Here is a 17,766-nt window from a genome sequence, read left to right on the forward strand (position 1 = left end):
TGAGCAACTGGTTCATTCATCATGTACCCAAGGATACCCTAGACAAGGATGGGAATTCTCCATTCTCATCATTATTTGTTACTTAAGGCTCATGGCATGTGATTATCATTATAACTTTCAAGTTGTTAAAGAAGAATCCTTGTCGCTCCTTGTGATGATAAAAACCTTATCAATCATTCGATTCGAATTGCATTAAAGTCTATGAACAAAGAAGAATACCTTGAGCAACTGGATCATTCATTATGTACCCAAGGATACCCTAGACAAGGATAAGAAATCTCCACTCTAATCATTCTTTGTTACTTAAGGCTCGTGTCACACAATTTGAATCTTGACTGACAAGCAACTGAGTCATTCGTTCTGTACCCAAGGATACCCTAGACAAGGATAGAAATTCTCCACTCTCATCATTCTTTGTTACTTAAGGCTCATGTCACACAATTTGAATCTTGACTGACAAGCTCTTGAAGGAACACCTTTGACGTGCCTTGCATAATCCACTGCTTGATTTGTCTGGGATGCCTTGCATGAAAGTCTGAACTTGAGGCCTTGAGATCCACAACATTATGGGAACTAGTCCTATCATGTGATCATGGGGCTTTTGATCACTTGAATAAACTGAGGGATTATGCACAAATCAAAGGATTTAGTTAATCAAAATTTCTTTTAATCAACTTGAATCGAAGGGATTGAATTAGATTGAAAATTATGGTTAATCATGTATAACCTAATCTAAAGGTCAATAACATGTACACACCCTAACTAAGGGATCATGTAATTCTAGGATCAAGTTAACCATCAAGCATTAATTATCACATGAAAAAATCCCTTAAAAATTATCAATTGTCCTAAATCAACCATAACCTAAAGGGACACATGTCATTGGTTAAAAGGTGATTAAGTCACAAAACCAAATCAAAGTCTAACAAAAATTAGTTTGATTAAAAGGTCAATTAAAAAAATTAAAATTCTACCTAATTAAAATTCTAAAAATCTATTAGTTCTAAAATTCTAATTAAATCTACCTTTCTAACCTCAATAACCTAATTAGAATTTAGAAATTCAATTAACTCCTAATTACTTCGAATTATCAACCTAAAACTCTAATCTAATCTAAAATCTAATTAAACTAATCACAATCTAAAATCCTAATTAAACTAATATTCTAATTAACCTCTAACATTCTAACTAAACTAATCAATCTATATCTAATTAAAAGTTCTCTAATAAAAAATTAAAAACTAAACAATCAATTAACAAAAATGAAAAAAAAATGGGCCTAATAGGAGACTAGGCCCAGCCGTTAAACAACAATTGAGGTGCAGAGAGGGGGTGTACGGTTTAATTAGGGTGCTAATAGCACCAAGGGCACATCAAGCGGTGGGGGCGAGCCCAGTTCCAAAGGCCCAGGTTGATTCCAAACATGGACAGGGGGTGCAGGCCTAGGTGAGGTGGTGTACTCATCAAATTTAGCCCAAGCGCAAAACGAGTCAGCCTCCATGGTAAAGGTGAGGTCAACGCTCAGTCATCCATGGAGCCACGTGAGCCATGTGTTGAATGCACATTGATATTGCAACGGATAAAAGCACAAGTATTAAGAAGCTTAGCTGAAATTCAAAACTTTCCCTCTCTCTCACTTGTCACCTCCGTCTCCTCCACGCTTGAGGTTCCCTCGGCGGTGGAGATTTCTATAAATTAAAACCAAAGCCATCACCATCTTCCTCTTCTCGAGCTAACCATGGAAATGCCATTAATTTTTATTGAAACCTAACCCAATGCTCTAATCGAACCAATATGGAGAAGAATCCTAGGTTTTGAATCCTAAATTAAATGAAGGTCCAGATGAATTGGAGCCCAAAAGGTTGGGGCTCTGGTTCCCTAGCCTCTAACCTACATACCAGTAACAAAATTGAAGAGAAATGAAGGAAAGGATCGAGCAGCTTACCAAAGAAGTCGAAGCTGGAGACGGCGACAGCGATGGGATTCAGGTATGTTCAGATTCGTTGATTCTTCCTTATGTTCTTCTTCTTTCTTCTTCTTCCCCTACATGTTGATGCGCGTCTTGATGTGTGTGAGATGAGAGTGGCTTAGCTCTTGTTGTTTCAGAGCTTCGATGTGAGACTCTGAGCAACAATGGAGGAGAACGAGCTTTACAATGAGGTTGAGAGAGAGAAGTGAGAGAGAAGAGAGGGTGACTCAGTAGAAATTTTGGGAGTGATGAATGAATGAAACTCTAACTGAACTGTGATGCTAGTTTTTATAGACTCCAATTCGGTTACAGATTCACATGAAATTGAGTTAAATGAAAATTAAAATTGAGAAGTTAGTTATGGAATGCATTAGTTAGTTAGAACTCCAAATGAAATTCAAATTGAAATGAAATTGAGATGTAAATTCAAAACTCTCCTTTCTCCTGCTTCCCAAATTAGTTCTATTAAGGAAACTGGAAATTAACTATTCCAATTAGAGTTTTGCACCATTTATTGAATTTTGTTAAATAAGTTGTTATGTGATTGTTTACTTAATTGTTGTGTTAGAAATTATAATTAATTGTAATCCTGAATGTTTTTCCATGGTATTATCATTTGGTGTAGGTTAAAACTAATAAAATGTTGAAGTCGTTAGCTCAGTTAGGTTAGTGTTAGTTGTATAATGGATTTTGAGTCGATTTGAAACTGCATTTGAAGTTGATTTGAGAGTGAATTTGAGGTTAGTCTTTGATTGGAATTAGATTCAATTTGGAAAATGGACTGGTTTGTCCCTTTGGCTTGAATTTGCAGTTAAATGTTTTTTTGAATTTACTGAACTTGATTCAAACTGTCTTGCACTGCAGAATAGTTCAATGTATTTAAACCAGTTTCTGCCCTGAATTTGCAATGCTAGGTCGATGTTGATGGGTTGATTTTGGTATGTGATGAACCCTTGCCATGTTTATTCTGTCAATGCTGATTTTCTGCTTAATGTTATGTAGGGCAGGTTGGAATTTGGCTTCATTTGAGAATGGATGCATCATTGAATCATGAAGGATGACCAAAGTTCTTTCATTTTGTAACTCAATCTAAACACCAAGTCATGTAAATAGTAGGATTCCATGTGTTAGTATAATGTACGATGCAATGTTATGTGTAATAGTCATATAGTCAATGCTCATGTATTAGTGTAATGTTCAATCATGTAATGAACTAAAGATGTATTTGATTTTTGAAAATGGTGAATGCAAGGTTTTATTCAAATGCAAATGTTCCAAAATGTATGAAATACTTATGTGAGATATGTATGAAAGGGATACCATGATTTATGCTTAGAAATGAATTTTTTGATTTGTTGACTTTAGTCAACTGGTTGATCAAAAAGTCAACAGTTGACCAAAAGTCAACTTAGTCTAAAAATATGTAAATCAAACAATCATGTCTTATGGTTAATCTAAAAATGGAATGCAATGGTCAAAATGAATGAACAATGTGAATTGACCAACCATATGCCTTGAATTAACATTTGTTATCTTGCATCAATGACCATGCCATGTCACAAGACGATCTATACTAATGACAAACAAATTCCAAGACAAACTTGCGAATCAAATGAATAGAATGGACCAAGACGCATGGATGAATCATAAATCAAAGGTCTATAATGCCCTTATGAAACATGAATCAAGGACCATGAGCCTATGCATTTGAAATCATCAAGAGACCTAAGTCAATGGCCTAGGCAATGTTTGAATCAAATGAAATATCAACCATGTAGGCATGTAGATTTGATGATGGTTGATACATTATATGATAGTTAACATCTTTCCCCAAAGAATTAGGCTTTCCAGTATCACCAGATGAAAATTCAAACCACAATGTAGCTTAGGACCATATCCTCCCTGATTAGGGTTTCAATTAAGCATACCCTTCAATCAAGGTCTTTGAATTAAATAAAAAATGCTTCACAGGAAAACCTCCAATTATGAGCCCTCAACTAGGGTTTAGCCAGCCAAGACAAGGCCCAAAGAACACCCACAAGGTCCCATAACCATATCATCAAGAAATTAGGGCTTCAATTACCTGAGGAGTGCCATGATGAGGTCTCTTTGAATCCACATCTCAAAGTCCAGGAAAATTAGGGTTTGACCTCCCCTATGATTAGATAAAGAGCCAAATCGTTCCTTTAAGGTTTGATCCACACACAAACCCTAGCTTTGCAAGCCATGGAGCTTTGAATCCATAATAACCAACTATCAAGTATCAATGAATGAATGATGCACATGAATGAAACATGAGTGAGTGCAGATGAATCTCAAGTCAAGGGTTGACATAAAAAGGTGAAAAGGGGAGGGAAAATTTTGAGGTATGACAGTTGCCCCTTTTTAATCTTTTTAAACCTGAACTCACAAATTGCGAAAGCTTTTCAGGTATTCGAAGTAGAAGAGGATTAAATACCAAGTATCTGAAAATTTTCCCGTTGAGAATGGATGTAATGTAACGAGAATTTTGTGATTTGTCAAGCAAGGATTTGAGTTTTGGGTGTGCCAATAAAATTGGACTTTTGGCCCTTCTCGTTTGTAAGGTTTCATGATATGATATATGAATGATATACATGAGTGAAACGACGTGACTTATGCATGATAATGATTTGCGTGCTGGTTACACTAGATGCTCATGTTACGGACGATAGGAATTTTGGGCTAGGATAAGGTCATACCGATGCGATTCTCCGAAACCTACTTCTAGATCAATATTTGTTGCCACATCTCTGAACTTGGTCTAAAGCATGGAGAGAGTTTGTATCTTTGTAGCTTACATCTGCCCCAATTTATTGGGTATCTGCGTGAATTGCCCCAGGTACAAGTTATGAAGCAGTCTCATCATCTGAAGATTTCAAACTGGCTTGCCCCAACATCTTGAAAATGTGTCCTCTTGATTAACCATTTCTGGGAGTGATTGACTTCTCATGCTCTTGGGATGACTTACTCCAATATGAGCCTTGAAGTAACTTTACTCCTGTCTGGCTGATTTAGAGAGATTTGTAGAAACTCGACATGGTTTCCCCAGATCGATTGAAATCATGAAGATATTTGAGCTGCGGGATATTAGAAGAAATGTTCAACCTTCCCATTATGTAAACTTTCTTGATGTCAAGTTCCTATTCACAAGTAAAAACGCTCATTTTGAAAATGATAATTGTAATGTCATGCTCATGCAAGTTTTGAAACTCAAATATGTTCACTAAGATTATGACATATAGGGAATGAATCACTAGTTAGAATGTCATATCAGTATCAACACAAATGACAAGCAAATCTTTAGGAGTCAGCTTTGAAGCGATCTTACCGTAGTATGCTTTCGAAATAAACCCTGCTTCAATTAGGTCTTTTGAGGGTTGTAACGTGGCATGGTTCACAGTTTCAGAAAGAAGGGATATAAGGCTCAAGACCTATTCTAACCCACCCATTCTCCGCAATGTTTCTCCGTTCCTATCTTCAGTTAGCTTAAAACAAGTGTCCATCTTCCAGAAAATGATTTTGAATAGTATTAGTGATGGTTAAGGAACCCATGAGAGTTTGGAGTGACGGTCGCTCATCTTTTGCTCTTGTTTGCAATCACACAGATTTTCTCTTGCTGAGGATTTTGTTTGTTGATCCTCTTGTTCTTTTCTTTTGTTTTGCATCTTCCCTTATTTTTGCCTGGATTAATCCTTCGGGATTTGCAGTCCACCGGGATGCCCTAAATTAATCTTGTTTTCAAGTATCTGACTTAGCGGGCTTTTGATTTTTCATCTTTTCTTTTGTATTGGAGCAAATCCTATGACATTTGCTTGCTTGATTTGTTGCAAGGGTCGTGATTGTCTCACTCCTTTTATTGGTAAGGGATAACCATTCTGAATTTGTGATTTGATCCTCTTGAGAGGGATATGATATGATTGATCACTTGATGAAATATTCTCCTTCTGAATTTTGAACGCAAGGTCAAACTAACTGAAGACTACCCTGTCCCTAGTTAAGATTGCGGATTTTATTGTATAGAAAAAATCTTACTTCAAGGTCTAAAGGGGTTGACTAGGGATTATCTTCCTTATATCTCTGGTGTTTAGGAATTTGAAACAATGTCTTACATCATCAAAACGGTTTTATTCAAAAGCATACAGATAGTGATCTTGCACATTTTTATTGCATCATTCTCTTTTAATTTTGCTTGAGCAACAATTTGATACTAATAAAAAATATGAGTGAACACAAATGAATTTAATCAAAACATGCACGTTTATTTCATTATTATTATCATCTGAAAATCAGAATTTTTTTATATAATGTGAGCGATTAAAATCATTCGTGTTAGAAGAGACACGTTGTGCACGTTGTGGTTAGTTCTAATTAGACAATAACTGACGCGGCTAAAGAAACCATGTGTTCTTTCACTTGATGTCGTCTTTGAATCTTTTACTATGGCCCTTGCGAACGGCACAAAACAAAAATAATAGACTTTGTAGAATTACATACTCAAAAAGATCGAAGGAAAAAATAATAGAAACTTTGTAGAATTATATAGTATATAGATATATTGATAAATGAATTTGAAATATGAAGGGGGGAAAATTGTTGAAGAGAACATTATTCATACTAATAAAAATAGTACAAATGGCACTTAAATGCAATGTTGATAACAGATGGAATGTTCAAATTTATCATCCACCTCACTCACATAATTTATAGTACTATTATATCAATCCACTAATTGAGATGACACTAAGTCGTTGGATATCCTAAACTATCAGAGTCTTTTCAATTTAATCTTTATACTATTTAAATCAAACTAAAAGTCTTTAAATCATTTTCACATCTAACTATTAAATTCCTCTAAAGATTAAATAGTTTGACACTTTGATGAGAGGATAGTTTATGAATATTTAATTAATTCTAATTATTTAGAAACTAAATAGAAGAAAAAAATGTTAAATTGCATATTTATTCATTTTAAATTGTAATTTTTATTTTTGCTGTACAATCAACAACTTTAAATGTTCTGATCTAAAAGGGTTTTTTTGTTGAAATTCTTACAATATGACGTTCGTACATTATGATGTCAAAAATCAAGAATCTAAAGTCTTTTGATTCTAATTACACTATACTCTTGTTAAGTGACATGAAAATTCAAAATATTTTACAATTAAAAAATTATAATGTTTAGAATTGATATCTTTACAAATAAGATATTTTTATATAATAGATAAAAGGTGTTATATTAAACTCTCTAGTTTTTATTTTAATCAAATTTCATGTTATGTTATATTTAAAGGTATTTTTAAAATTATTGGCAAAGACTGTTACGGTTTTCATGTTTAATTAAAACTATCTTTAAAATTTATAAATGTAAAATATATTCATAAATAAATCGGACTTTTATTTTATAAAAAATAAAAAATAATTTAAAAATATATTTTTAAATAAATTCAAAAATACATTTTCATAAAATTTGTTTTTTACTTACGATCCGACTTGGATATTTACAAGCAAGTGAGAGATGTTTAGTTGCATTTATTTGATAACATAGAATGAAGAAAGACAAAAAAAAAAAACTCATTAGATATTAATGTGTTTCTTTCATCTTTTATTCCTTCACTTTTTTGAACAATAATTTTTATTTATTGATGTGAATGATTGGAAAAGGTAAGAAGTGGTCAAAATTTTGTTAATTGATGAGAAACCACACGGGTATTATGATATGTGAAAGTTTTTTTGTTTTTAGGAAAAAAAATAAGGTTTAAATAGTTAATTTGTCTTTGTAAGTTGATGGATTTTTGTTTTTGTCTTTGTATTTTTTTTTGTGTGAAAAAATTCTTAAATGTTGAATTTTATTTGATTTTCATTTTTGACGTCAACCCTCTCTTATGAAAAGGCGAGGTGGCTAACATTGTTGATGTGACTTTATTTTTTGAAGTCTCAATTGATTAATCAGATGGTGACGTGGATTATGTGGTTTGGTGGTTTTAAAAGAAATGATCAAATCCAACATAAAGTGATATTTCAAAATCATCTTCTTATTTCTTGCATTTATGAATTATCTTGCATTATCTTTTTCTTTCCTCCATTTCTGCACATTGAAGCATGTCTAACTCCTCTGTTGGAAACTCAACCTTGTTTCAAATCCCAATATATGATTGCAATAGATCAAAGAGGATGTTCATCTCCAATTTCAATGAAAACCCTAAAATAAGATATTGAAAATGTGCAAATTTGGGGGGTAAGTTTGGCTTCAACTTGTTAATTGTTCATTGTCGATTTGATTATGATAATGTTCATTGGTGAATGTTCATTGTTCATATGATTATGTTAATGTTCACTGTTCAAATTTGTAGGCAGTGAGAAGTTATAAGCTCTTCATATGGGATTATGAACTCGAAGGTCATCCTTCATGTGTTCACAACATATCAAGTGAACTCAGAATTCCGACCGCTTGCAATTGCTCAAAGGTTCTGAAGAACTTAACTAGCATTATGAAAGACTTTGAGTGTAGGAAAAATGAGGAGATGAAGATGAAATTGGACATTGAAAGGAATAAAGTCAAGTTGTTTAAGATTTTGTTGATTGCCTCTTGAATATTGTTCTTTGCATACTTAAAGATTTGTACTTGATGTTTGTAAAATGGTTTTGATGTAATAATTGGAGCATGTATCTTTTTGTGTTTCGTCCCTGTAAGTTTGAGAGTTTATGACTTTCGTCCCAGTAATGGTTCATTAATGAATGAGGTTGAAGATTTTGCAAAAATTACATAGTTGTTATGTATGATGTAATGTACAAATTGTATTCAAAGGTGTCTAGTTAGTGAATGTGAAGTGTTTGAATGTAATAATTTAATGGTAATATGTAATTGGTTTTTATCTCTGGAAGTTTGGATTTATGTTTATTTTCGTCCATGTACCTTAACGAATGACCTGAATGAATTAAGATAACAAGAATTGCGAAGTAGAAAGGCGCAAATTGAACTTGTCTAGCATAATCAAAATGCATATAACCGAAAAGGCATGTGAGCTTGTCAAATAATACACATGAACTTGTATCAAAATACATAATCAAGAGGTTTTAAATTACATAACGAAAAATTCTCAAAATACATTTAAAGTTGTCTCAAATTACATAACATAAAGATATAATCCTAAATATGTATGATTATTCTCAACTTTACTTACAAGTCACAAAAATCCATATTTTCCCTTGCAAATTACCCTTACTTTTAGTTTGTCATTTTTCACAAATTTTATCTCTTTCCCATTCAAGAATGACTATTCAGTAATTTCTTCTTTAAATTCATCAAACCATACAAACTCCAATCTTTGAACTTATAATTTTTGTCCAAGTCATCCACCCTAAACTTATCATACTTTAGTCTTTTCTCATTATCTAAAGCATCAGGGTCACTGCTACCAAGCTCGTCCCTAGAATAGTTAGTCCTCGTCTCATTAACCACTTAATTAGATGAACCTATATTATCAACATCTTTCAATAATTTCTTTGGAGTTTGCTTGTGCTTCTTTGCAACACATTTTACCCTACCTTTTTTGCCATTGTCATCATCTTGTTTATCCTTCATATTAAAATCATCATCCAACTCAATCCCTCTCTTCCTCACTATCATCAAATGTTATACCACTAGCTTCATAATCACTATCATCACTACCATCATTGTGTTCATCTTCAATATTAACTTCATTATTACATTATGCATCTTCTTCAACATTAATTCCGCAATCACATTGTGCATCTTCTTCAACATAATTTCCAACGTCACATTGTTAATCTTTTTCAACATTAACTCCACCATCATCTTATTCCTCTTCTTCAACATTTACTCCACCATCATCTTGTTCATCTTCTTCAACATTAACTCCACCATCATCTTGTTCCTCTTCTTCAACATTTACTCCACCATCATCTTGTTCATCTTCTTCAACATTAACTCCACCATCATCTTGTTCATCTTCTTCAACATTAACTCCAACTATGTCTTTAACAGAATGATCAACATATAAGTGCACTACATATTTCATTTCAATGGCATATTTATATACTTCATCGGCATCTTAATCATTCATCATTCTCTTGTATTTTTCCACATCACTTTTATATCATCATAACCTATATTTTAAATAATCAAGATCACTAATCGCATTCAATATTCCAATAGCTTCAAAGAAGCTCCACTTATCAAGATCAATGTCCTTTACTACACGTTCATGGCCCCCTTTGTAATAGAATACACAGTTCTTAACAAATCTACCCCCATTATGAAAATTCAAACTAAAACTCATCCTTGAACTTTTATCTTTGATCTTCAAGAACAGACACCAAAAAAAGATGGAAGAAACAAACTTTACCTCAGTCAAAACCTTTCATCGTCTATCAGTTTTGAAGAAAAATTGAACTTAGATAATGGATGTATGTCTTCTTCTACCTCCGTTACAAACTTCCTTCATCTACCATAATCACCTCTCTTTAAATCTCAGATTTTGTTCAACCCTAAATAAAAGACTATATGTGAAATACTATTTGGAAATTTTGAAAAAAAAATTGGGGAACAATCGATCAAGGCCAAATCAACAATTAAAACTTAAAAAAAAAATCCATCGGCAATTGAAACTTAAAAAATAAAGTCATGTCAAGTGTTAACCGCCTCACTTTTTTTTTAAGAGAGGGTTAACGTTAAAGACTAAAATCAAATGAAATTCAATATTTAAGAATTTTTTCATACAAAAAATGAAGGGAGGAAAAATAAAAACACGTAAACTTACAATAACAAATTGACTATTTAAGGCAAAAGATAATTTTAAATTTTGGGTGCAATGATTGCCATGAAAACATTGAGGGATTTTCTTTACGGTTCATGAAAGAATGGGTTGGTGGAGATCCTTGTGTGCTTCTACTAATTGGATGCTGGGAAGAGAGTTACATGTCGTATGAGTAAGGATAATACTACTCTTGTCATAAGTCAAATGTAAAAATAAATAAAAAACTAACCCAAAAATATTTTTTCAAATTAATCCATATTTTCAAACTTTTTTTTGACAAAATAAAAATATCTCAATTAAGAATGTATATGACGCATATAAAGTGAATTTAAAAATACTTCTCTAAATCAAATTTTAGAAAAAAAAATAGAATAAGACTCGTTTAAAACATATTTTAGTTTGAAGAGTATTTTTAGAATTCCTTAAGTGTTTTCTATCGCTTAAAGTGGAATAAGCAATTCCCTTAAGCAATTGAATTATGTAAATTCTATCTATGAAAGATTTGAAACCGGGTGAAAGACACGCATCGATTTAAGGTGTACACTGTACAGTATGAGACAATAAATGTCTCACCAAAGTTTATGCAGTGAAATCAATTTAAACACTTCCCAAAAATTTCCCTAGTGAGATTATTTCACATCATTTACTATTATAAAAATCAAATTTATATATAACATCAATAACAACATATTCGTTGAAGTTGAAGGGGGGAATAGTTTTACATCAACAAGAACAAACGAGGTTAAGAAACCAAGAATGTATCATCCTCACTTGTATTGATAGAAAGGAATTGCTTGCACATTATAGAAGCAACCACAAGCCAGAATATTTTAGTTCCAACATGCTGAAATCTAGATTTCAGTTCTTGAAAAACATGCTAAATGCCACCAATATGCTACCAACACCTTGAGCACTTCGGGTTAGTAAAAGCAAAAGAATAAATTAATTTCCATTTAGTAAACAACATCTGCTATGATCAAAGATTTGGTATCTATCGACGGCTATGAAGCATCTTGATAAAGAGACACTCCTCAAACAGGTATATTCAAAAACTTGAACTCATCAAATTTTGAACTCGTGCTATTGTGGAACACCTTCTCTTATGTTTAGGTCTTCCAAACTTACATTTGCCTCAAGTCCCATGTCCAGTAAATCATTAACCATTGCAAGAATATCAGATTTCAAAGAGGCTGCTAATGTCTGTCAGTAAAGCAGAAAAAACATGTTACTGTCTTAACAGAAACACAGTTGAACTAAAATGACAATTAAAATTTCTTTGCAATGAGATAGTATACCTTTCTTTCCTCTTCTTGTTTGTGTTTAAGAACTTCCAAAGGCCACTCAGATACAAGCTTCTGAAGTTCATCCTTCATGCCTGATTTTTTGGCATCAGACAAAGTCTAGCAACAATGAAATCAATAAAACAAGGGTTAATAAAAAAGACTACCCAAAGACAGATAAGATATTCCACTCAGTTTGCACACAGTCATTCATACCATCATTATAATTAATGCTATGATTTTAATTTCTTCACCATCATGTTGTGGAACTAATTTGACTCTAAAGTTTCTATACAAACAGCTATAATTTCTGCCACAATTTCACAACTGTTCTTATATAAACTGATTTGTACGTTAACTAATCTTTACAGGGTAATAACCTTGTGACTTCATCTCGCAATTTTATTTCTATTTGAGAAGCATTTCTTTGTTTCAATCATCCGTGAAGAAATTTATCAGAATTTTTATAGTTGCAAGCCCTAAAACATCCAGTTACACCCAAGATTCCATAAATATTTTAGCATAATATTGAAATAGCCCTTAGTCCCATATTAACTTTTCAAACAACCACTAAAGGAGAACAAACATGATGAAAGGTTAAAGACTGTAGTAGAAAAACTTCTATTAATATTTCATCACATAGGTAAGTGAACTTTTGAGCGGTTATCTGGGTTTTTTCGTTTTTTCTTCTGCATCTGTGAATTGTGCGTGAACTCATTTCGCGTATAATTACGTAAATTAAACTCCCTTAAACCTACATGAAATGAATTCATGTAACTGAATAATGATTTTTTCTTTCTTAGCATATATAACATAAGTGAACATATTTCATTCCCTACGTTAATTTGGATTTCCTGGTATGCGAATGTGAATTTGGAACCAAATGGTCGTGAATTTGCAATTAATGTATTTTTAAGTGAAGTGGGTGTACGTTAATTTAGTTCACGGATACCCCCATCACATTAAAAAAAATATAGAACACCGAAAACTTGGAAAAAAAATGGGCAGTCAAGGGTTGGAATTCAAAAATGAGATGAAGAGAAAGACAAAGGAAGAGAAATATGAGAGGAAGATGAAGAAGAGAGGAAAATGAAGATACGTTAGAAAATGGTGATGATTGAAAACTTTAGAAGAGAGCAGGGCTATTTTTGTTTAACAGGGGGTGTAACCAGAAGAACTAATCAATTTATAACATAGAAAAAAAGTAAGCAGCATACACTCCATACCTGATTTAGAACTTGAATGATGGCAACAGCGTCACTAGGCTTACGTTCCAACAGAAGACCCTAGAAAATCATAAAAACAGGCTTAGACTTTCTATAAAAGTGGAACTCTTCTACAACAGAATCCAGCAAATGGGAAGTCAAAACACGTATCAGCATTGGGAACTTATATGATGCAAATTAAGAAGCTTTTGTGTTATTTTTCTTGGAAAAATACTTGACTCTTTAAAAATACAAATTGATGAATACAAACATGTCAAAAAAGCAAAATGATTACGTGGAATATTTGCTCCAGAGTCTATGTTGTCTATTAAGCAAAACTCAGACACATCACACAATATGCTACACACAAAGCATATAAGCTTGGTAACAGCATTATAATCAAAATTAATGTCAAATCAAACAATGGTGTGGATGGATTTTCTACCTTGGCACATGAAAACCCAGTTGCCAAAGTATGCGGCTTCAATGAATCAGATCGCAACTTTTCTATTTTCCATAATGACTCGGTGTCTCCTGCAAATAAGAAAATGAAAGGCTTAAACGATTAGTTCACCATTAGCAGAAAGGACTTTAGAAAGCCCAAAAAATGATTTATATAGCATGATCTTGAAATCATATGATACTACTACATGTATTCATTGCCATCAAAATTATGAAGAGATTATTATTACAGGTGAAGCGATTCATTCCAAAAGAAATAAGGACATAGCAAGACAAGAAACATAAGTCGGAAAGAAATCTTTCCCTAGCATGATTCCTCAATCAAAAACGCAAAAGTGCAAATGATTTGCCTAAATATATGATCTATTCCAGATCAATACACAAAGTAAGCACCTCCCTTTTAGGACCACCAAAAAAACTGTATGCAAAACAGAAGCAGTTATTTAAAATTTTCAAACTCTGAATTTAAACTAGGGCTACCAAAAGGGCATACATTTGGAGAAAATTGTGCAAGACTGATTCAAATGCAACAACCCCCAGAAAATACAATAATCAACAGTATAATCAAATTTAGGACTCTGATTTTATTGCTATACATGAAATTATATTCCAAATCTTGCCAATGTGGCTTTAGTCTCTATTTTGGGTTTCTTTCAATTTCCTAAAAACTGAGAAAAAACAGCTTGCCAACATTGGTGAGGATGCAAGTTAGAAGAGAGAGAAAAATCAAAATCTAGTAGAAAGTAGGCAATTTATTATCTCAATAAATTTATGGATAGCTTATGTTCAATATAGGAATCCACTTTGACAAATAACTGTTAAAACTCAATAGAAGCTCGCAAAATTAGGGAGACAAACAACATCAAATCAAAAATAAAACTCGAACTATGTGCACCTCTTTTGGCGGCAAATTTCATCCATGTGTCAAATGAGGTTTGTCGTAGTTTTACACCAGCCATGACAAACCTTTTTGCATACTTATTAATCAACTCCCACTCATCTGTGTTGTAACAAATGCTGCAAATTATTGTACCAGGTAACAGGTAAGAAGCATTTACAGAAGAGAAAGAAAACAACATAAAAAGAAATGTGGGGATCATAATTTATGTTTAGTGTTAGACAATACAAAAATAAACCTTTAGATGCATAAAAAAGGATCATAATTTAGGGTTTCAACTTCGAAAATTGGTTATTTTGGTACCAAATACTATATATTATACTACAACGCATCTAAGCATTTTGCAAGCTCCAAAAACCAAGCAAACTAACTGTATTGTAGATTTGAGGCGTTACAAACAAAGAGGCACCAAGTTGCCTTCATACAATCAAAGAGTTTTGGGGGACTAACAATAAAGCAGGATTTGAAATGCACGCATCCCAGCCAGCAACAAACGGAACAACAATTATATCGATTAAAAATATTGTGCAATTTTTTAAGAGGTAGATGTCATGTTCAATTTTTAAAAAGTACTTTTCTACAGAAGACTATTTGTATTGTGAAACAAAATATTGAAAAAGATAAATTGATACTTTTCTACAGAAGACTATTTGTATTGTGAAACAAAATATTGGAAAAGATAAATTGATAAAGTACCTGAAAACTATATCTGCCGTGCCCGGTTGCAATGGTAAACCATTCCTCTTCAAAAGTCTCATTACTTCCTCCAACAGTTTAATATCATTGTTGTTCTTAGCAAACAACTGCAATAAATTGACAGTAGCTTACCAATTGCAAACAGGAGACAGAATCAAAGAAATTATTAGGACATTTGTACGTCTAAGTATACCAGTAAATGGTGTGCAGATGCAACACTCGGCGCCAATCCATAGACATTATGCTTCCACAAAGCCTTCTTTCCTGCTCGCACATTTAAGCCAGATAACCTCAAAATTTCATTTCATATCTTCAAATTTGACAAATGAAACAACACAGATTTATAACAGACAAAGTGGACATGCAAATAAAACATACCAAAATCAAGAGCTCCGGCATGAACACAAGCTTTAGTGACTTCACGACAGAGATTGCAGTTAAAATTGTCATGTATGCGAAGGTTTGACAACCTCTGCTCACCAAATAGATTAAATTCATCGCCATAGCAAAGAGAGTGAATCAATAAATCATTAATTGAAAATAATGAGGTGAGAGGGGAAGAGAATAGAAACTAACAAATCTGCGGAGGTTCTGCAAAATGTCAAAGAGAAGACTAATATCGTGATGGTGTTTGCAATTAGCAATCATTGACCACAACCAAGCGTTTGGAGGCATGGATCGTTTAACATTTACAGACTGAAGCATTTTATCATAAAGATCCTTCACAGCATCTACATTTAAAATTCAACAATACAAATCAATAAACATCACAAAAATGAAATTCAAAAAGGAAATTTCCAGTTCACAAATGAATGAGGAACCTGTTGGAGTCCCTTCAACATTATCAGCTCCAGAACTGTAAAAAGCCTTTGACGCGAAGAAATCCAATGGTTCAGACTTCACTTGCTGGTAATTACGTTGTGTGAGCCCTGAGAGAATCGGTTCTTCGGTGCTTCGAAGATGAGACGAAAGAAAAATCGGAGATTGCAAGAGCCGAGAGACTCGGCGAGCATTTGACACCACTTGCATGGCTCAATATGAAAAGGACTGAGTTACAACGCAGATGTCGTTTCCGCGCAAACTCGTAGATTTAGGACCTGTTTGGATAAACAGCTTATTTAAGCACTTATTGCATAGAGTTTATCGCATGAGAGCATATGTTGGATAAGCTATTTGTGTTTGGATGTGTACTTTGAAAAGTGTTTATACAAAAAATAAGTGTTAAGATGTATTATATTTTTTATTCAAAAGCTCGCGTAGCTAATGATATAGCAAATCGTACAAAGATAGGTATAAATAACAGTATGCCCTCTCACTATGCGGTGTCCCCTCTTATTAATGATCCCAAACAACTAAACAATTGTGATAGAGTAAAATAACTGTACAGTTTCTTACCATCAATTTAAAAGACCAGAAGCAAGAGGATGCTTGCATTTGGGAATGAAGTTTTTGACTTTGGAATTTGATGATTATACTATGTTACTAATGATGTTATGACAATATTTTCTTGTAAGAACACATTATAAAGAAATAAAAAGAGAGAAGCACGAGAATTTCTTGTATATTATTACATGTTCTACTCATAGTAATCATAATTCATAAGGAATGAAAAGAACATGATGAGATGCAAAAAATTGTGCAGACCTACTTGTTTCATTCTATCATAGGAATTTTGGTATAATGGAGTGCAATAGTTGGTGCTGAGCAAAAGCAATACACATGGTTCTACACAATCACTCCAAAACAATAAAGCATTTTATCAAACAGCTTGCGCACAGAGATGATGAATGTCCGTAGATAGTAAAAATACAGATGACAGTGCCGAACATGAAATCCACCCAAATACCTGGTTACAGAGCAAAAGAACGAAGACAGGAGTCGCTAGCGTTTCGGTCGGGTTGGCGAAGCTCCGTGTTTGTTTTGCATACAAGCTCCGTGAAACCTACTTGTATCAAAAGCTTCCTAAAACATTGTTTGTTTGAGATAAAAGTAGATGGAAAGAAACTTAGAGCATCCAAAGAACCCACTTTAGTTATTTAAATAGGTCCTATTCAATATTTTCACACTTCCCAATTATTTAAATCACTCATCTATTTTTTTTTTAAATGTTTACATAACACATCAAAAACTTTGGAATGAGGATTTTTTTTTTAAAAACCTTTCAATTAAAATGCTAAAATAACTATTTTTAAAAATATTTATCGAAATAACTACATTTTATTTCATGAAGCATGCGTCAGTTAAACTGACGCATCTATTTTCTCATTGAGCATAGGCGTTCATACCATTGGTGTATGCATGCAATGAAGTCAATGTAATTGACGCATGCATACAATACATCATGTGTATGCGCCATTGCATGTGATGCATGCTCTATATAAATTTTTTTAAAATAATATATTTTATATTTATAAATAATTAAATTAAATAGATAGATGAAAAATAATTATTAATATTA

At 32.9% G+C, this 17,766-nt stretch overlaps 1 protein-coding gene and 1 long non-coding RNA gene across 4 annotated transcripts; one reads left to right on the forward strand and one right to left on the reverse strand.

The window, feature by feature from the left end:
* The first annotated feature begins 1,558 nt into the window (after positions 1-1,558).
* LOC127083913 (uncharacterized) lies at positions 1,559-3,239 on the forward strand. Its single transcript, XR_007788580.1, has 2 exons — positions 1,559-1,988; positions 2,972-3,239. It is a non-coding gene; the product is annotated as an uncharacterized LOC127083913 (long non-coding RNA).
* An 8,170-nt stretch (positions 3,240-11,409) lies between these two features.
* Positions 11,410-17,320, reverse strand: LOC127083914 (uncharacterized). 3 transcript variants are annotated; one of them, XR_007788581.1, is made up of 12 exons: positions 17,155-17,320; positions 16,130-16,405; positions 15,885-16,039; positions 15,687-15,780; positions 15,502-15,572; positions 15,309-15,415; positions 14,610-14,731; positions 13,698-13,786; positions 13,274-13,333; positions 12,063-12,167; positions 11,656-11,967; positions 11,410-11,618 (listed from the first exon to the last, which is right to left on the reverse strand). XR_007788581.1 is itself a non-coding variant. In XM_051024281.1 (11 exons), exons 2-11 carry the CDS (start codon positions 16,335-16,337, stop codon positions 11,848-11,850), a joined length of 1,131 nt encoding a protein of 376 aa, XP_050880238.1. In that variant the 5' UTR covers positions 16,338-16,405; positions 17,155-17,320; the 3' UTR covers positions 11,410-11,847. The 3 variants fall into 3 exon arrangements, 2 of the variants coding, with proteins under 2 accessions (XP_050880238.1, XP_050880239.1); XM_051024281.1 differs by having other exon boundaries at positions 11,410-11,967; XM_051024282.1 differs by having other exon boundaries at positions 11,410-11,967; positions 16,957-17,319.
* Between the last annotated feature and the right edge of the window lie 446 nt (positions 17,321-17,766).

Source organism: Lathyrus oleraceus, chromosome 5, assembly GCF_024323335.1.
Source record: "Lathyrus oleraceus cultivar Zhongwan6 chromosome 5, CAAS_Psat_ZW6_1.0, whole genome shotgun sequence".
In the NCBI taxonomy this organism is placed as follows: domain Eukaryota; kingdom Viridiplantae; phylum Streptophyta; class Magnoliopsida; order Fabales; family Fabaceae; genus Lathyrus; species Lathyrus oleraceus.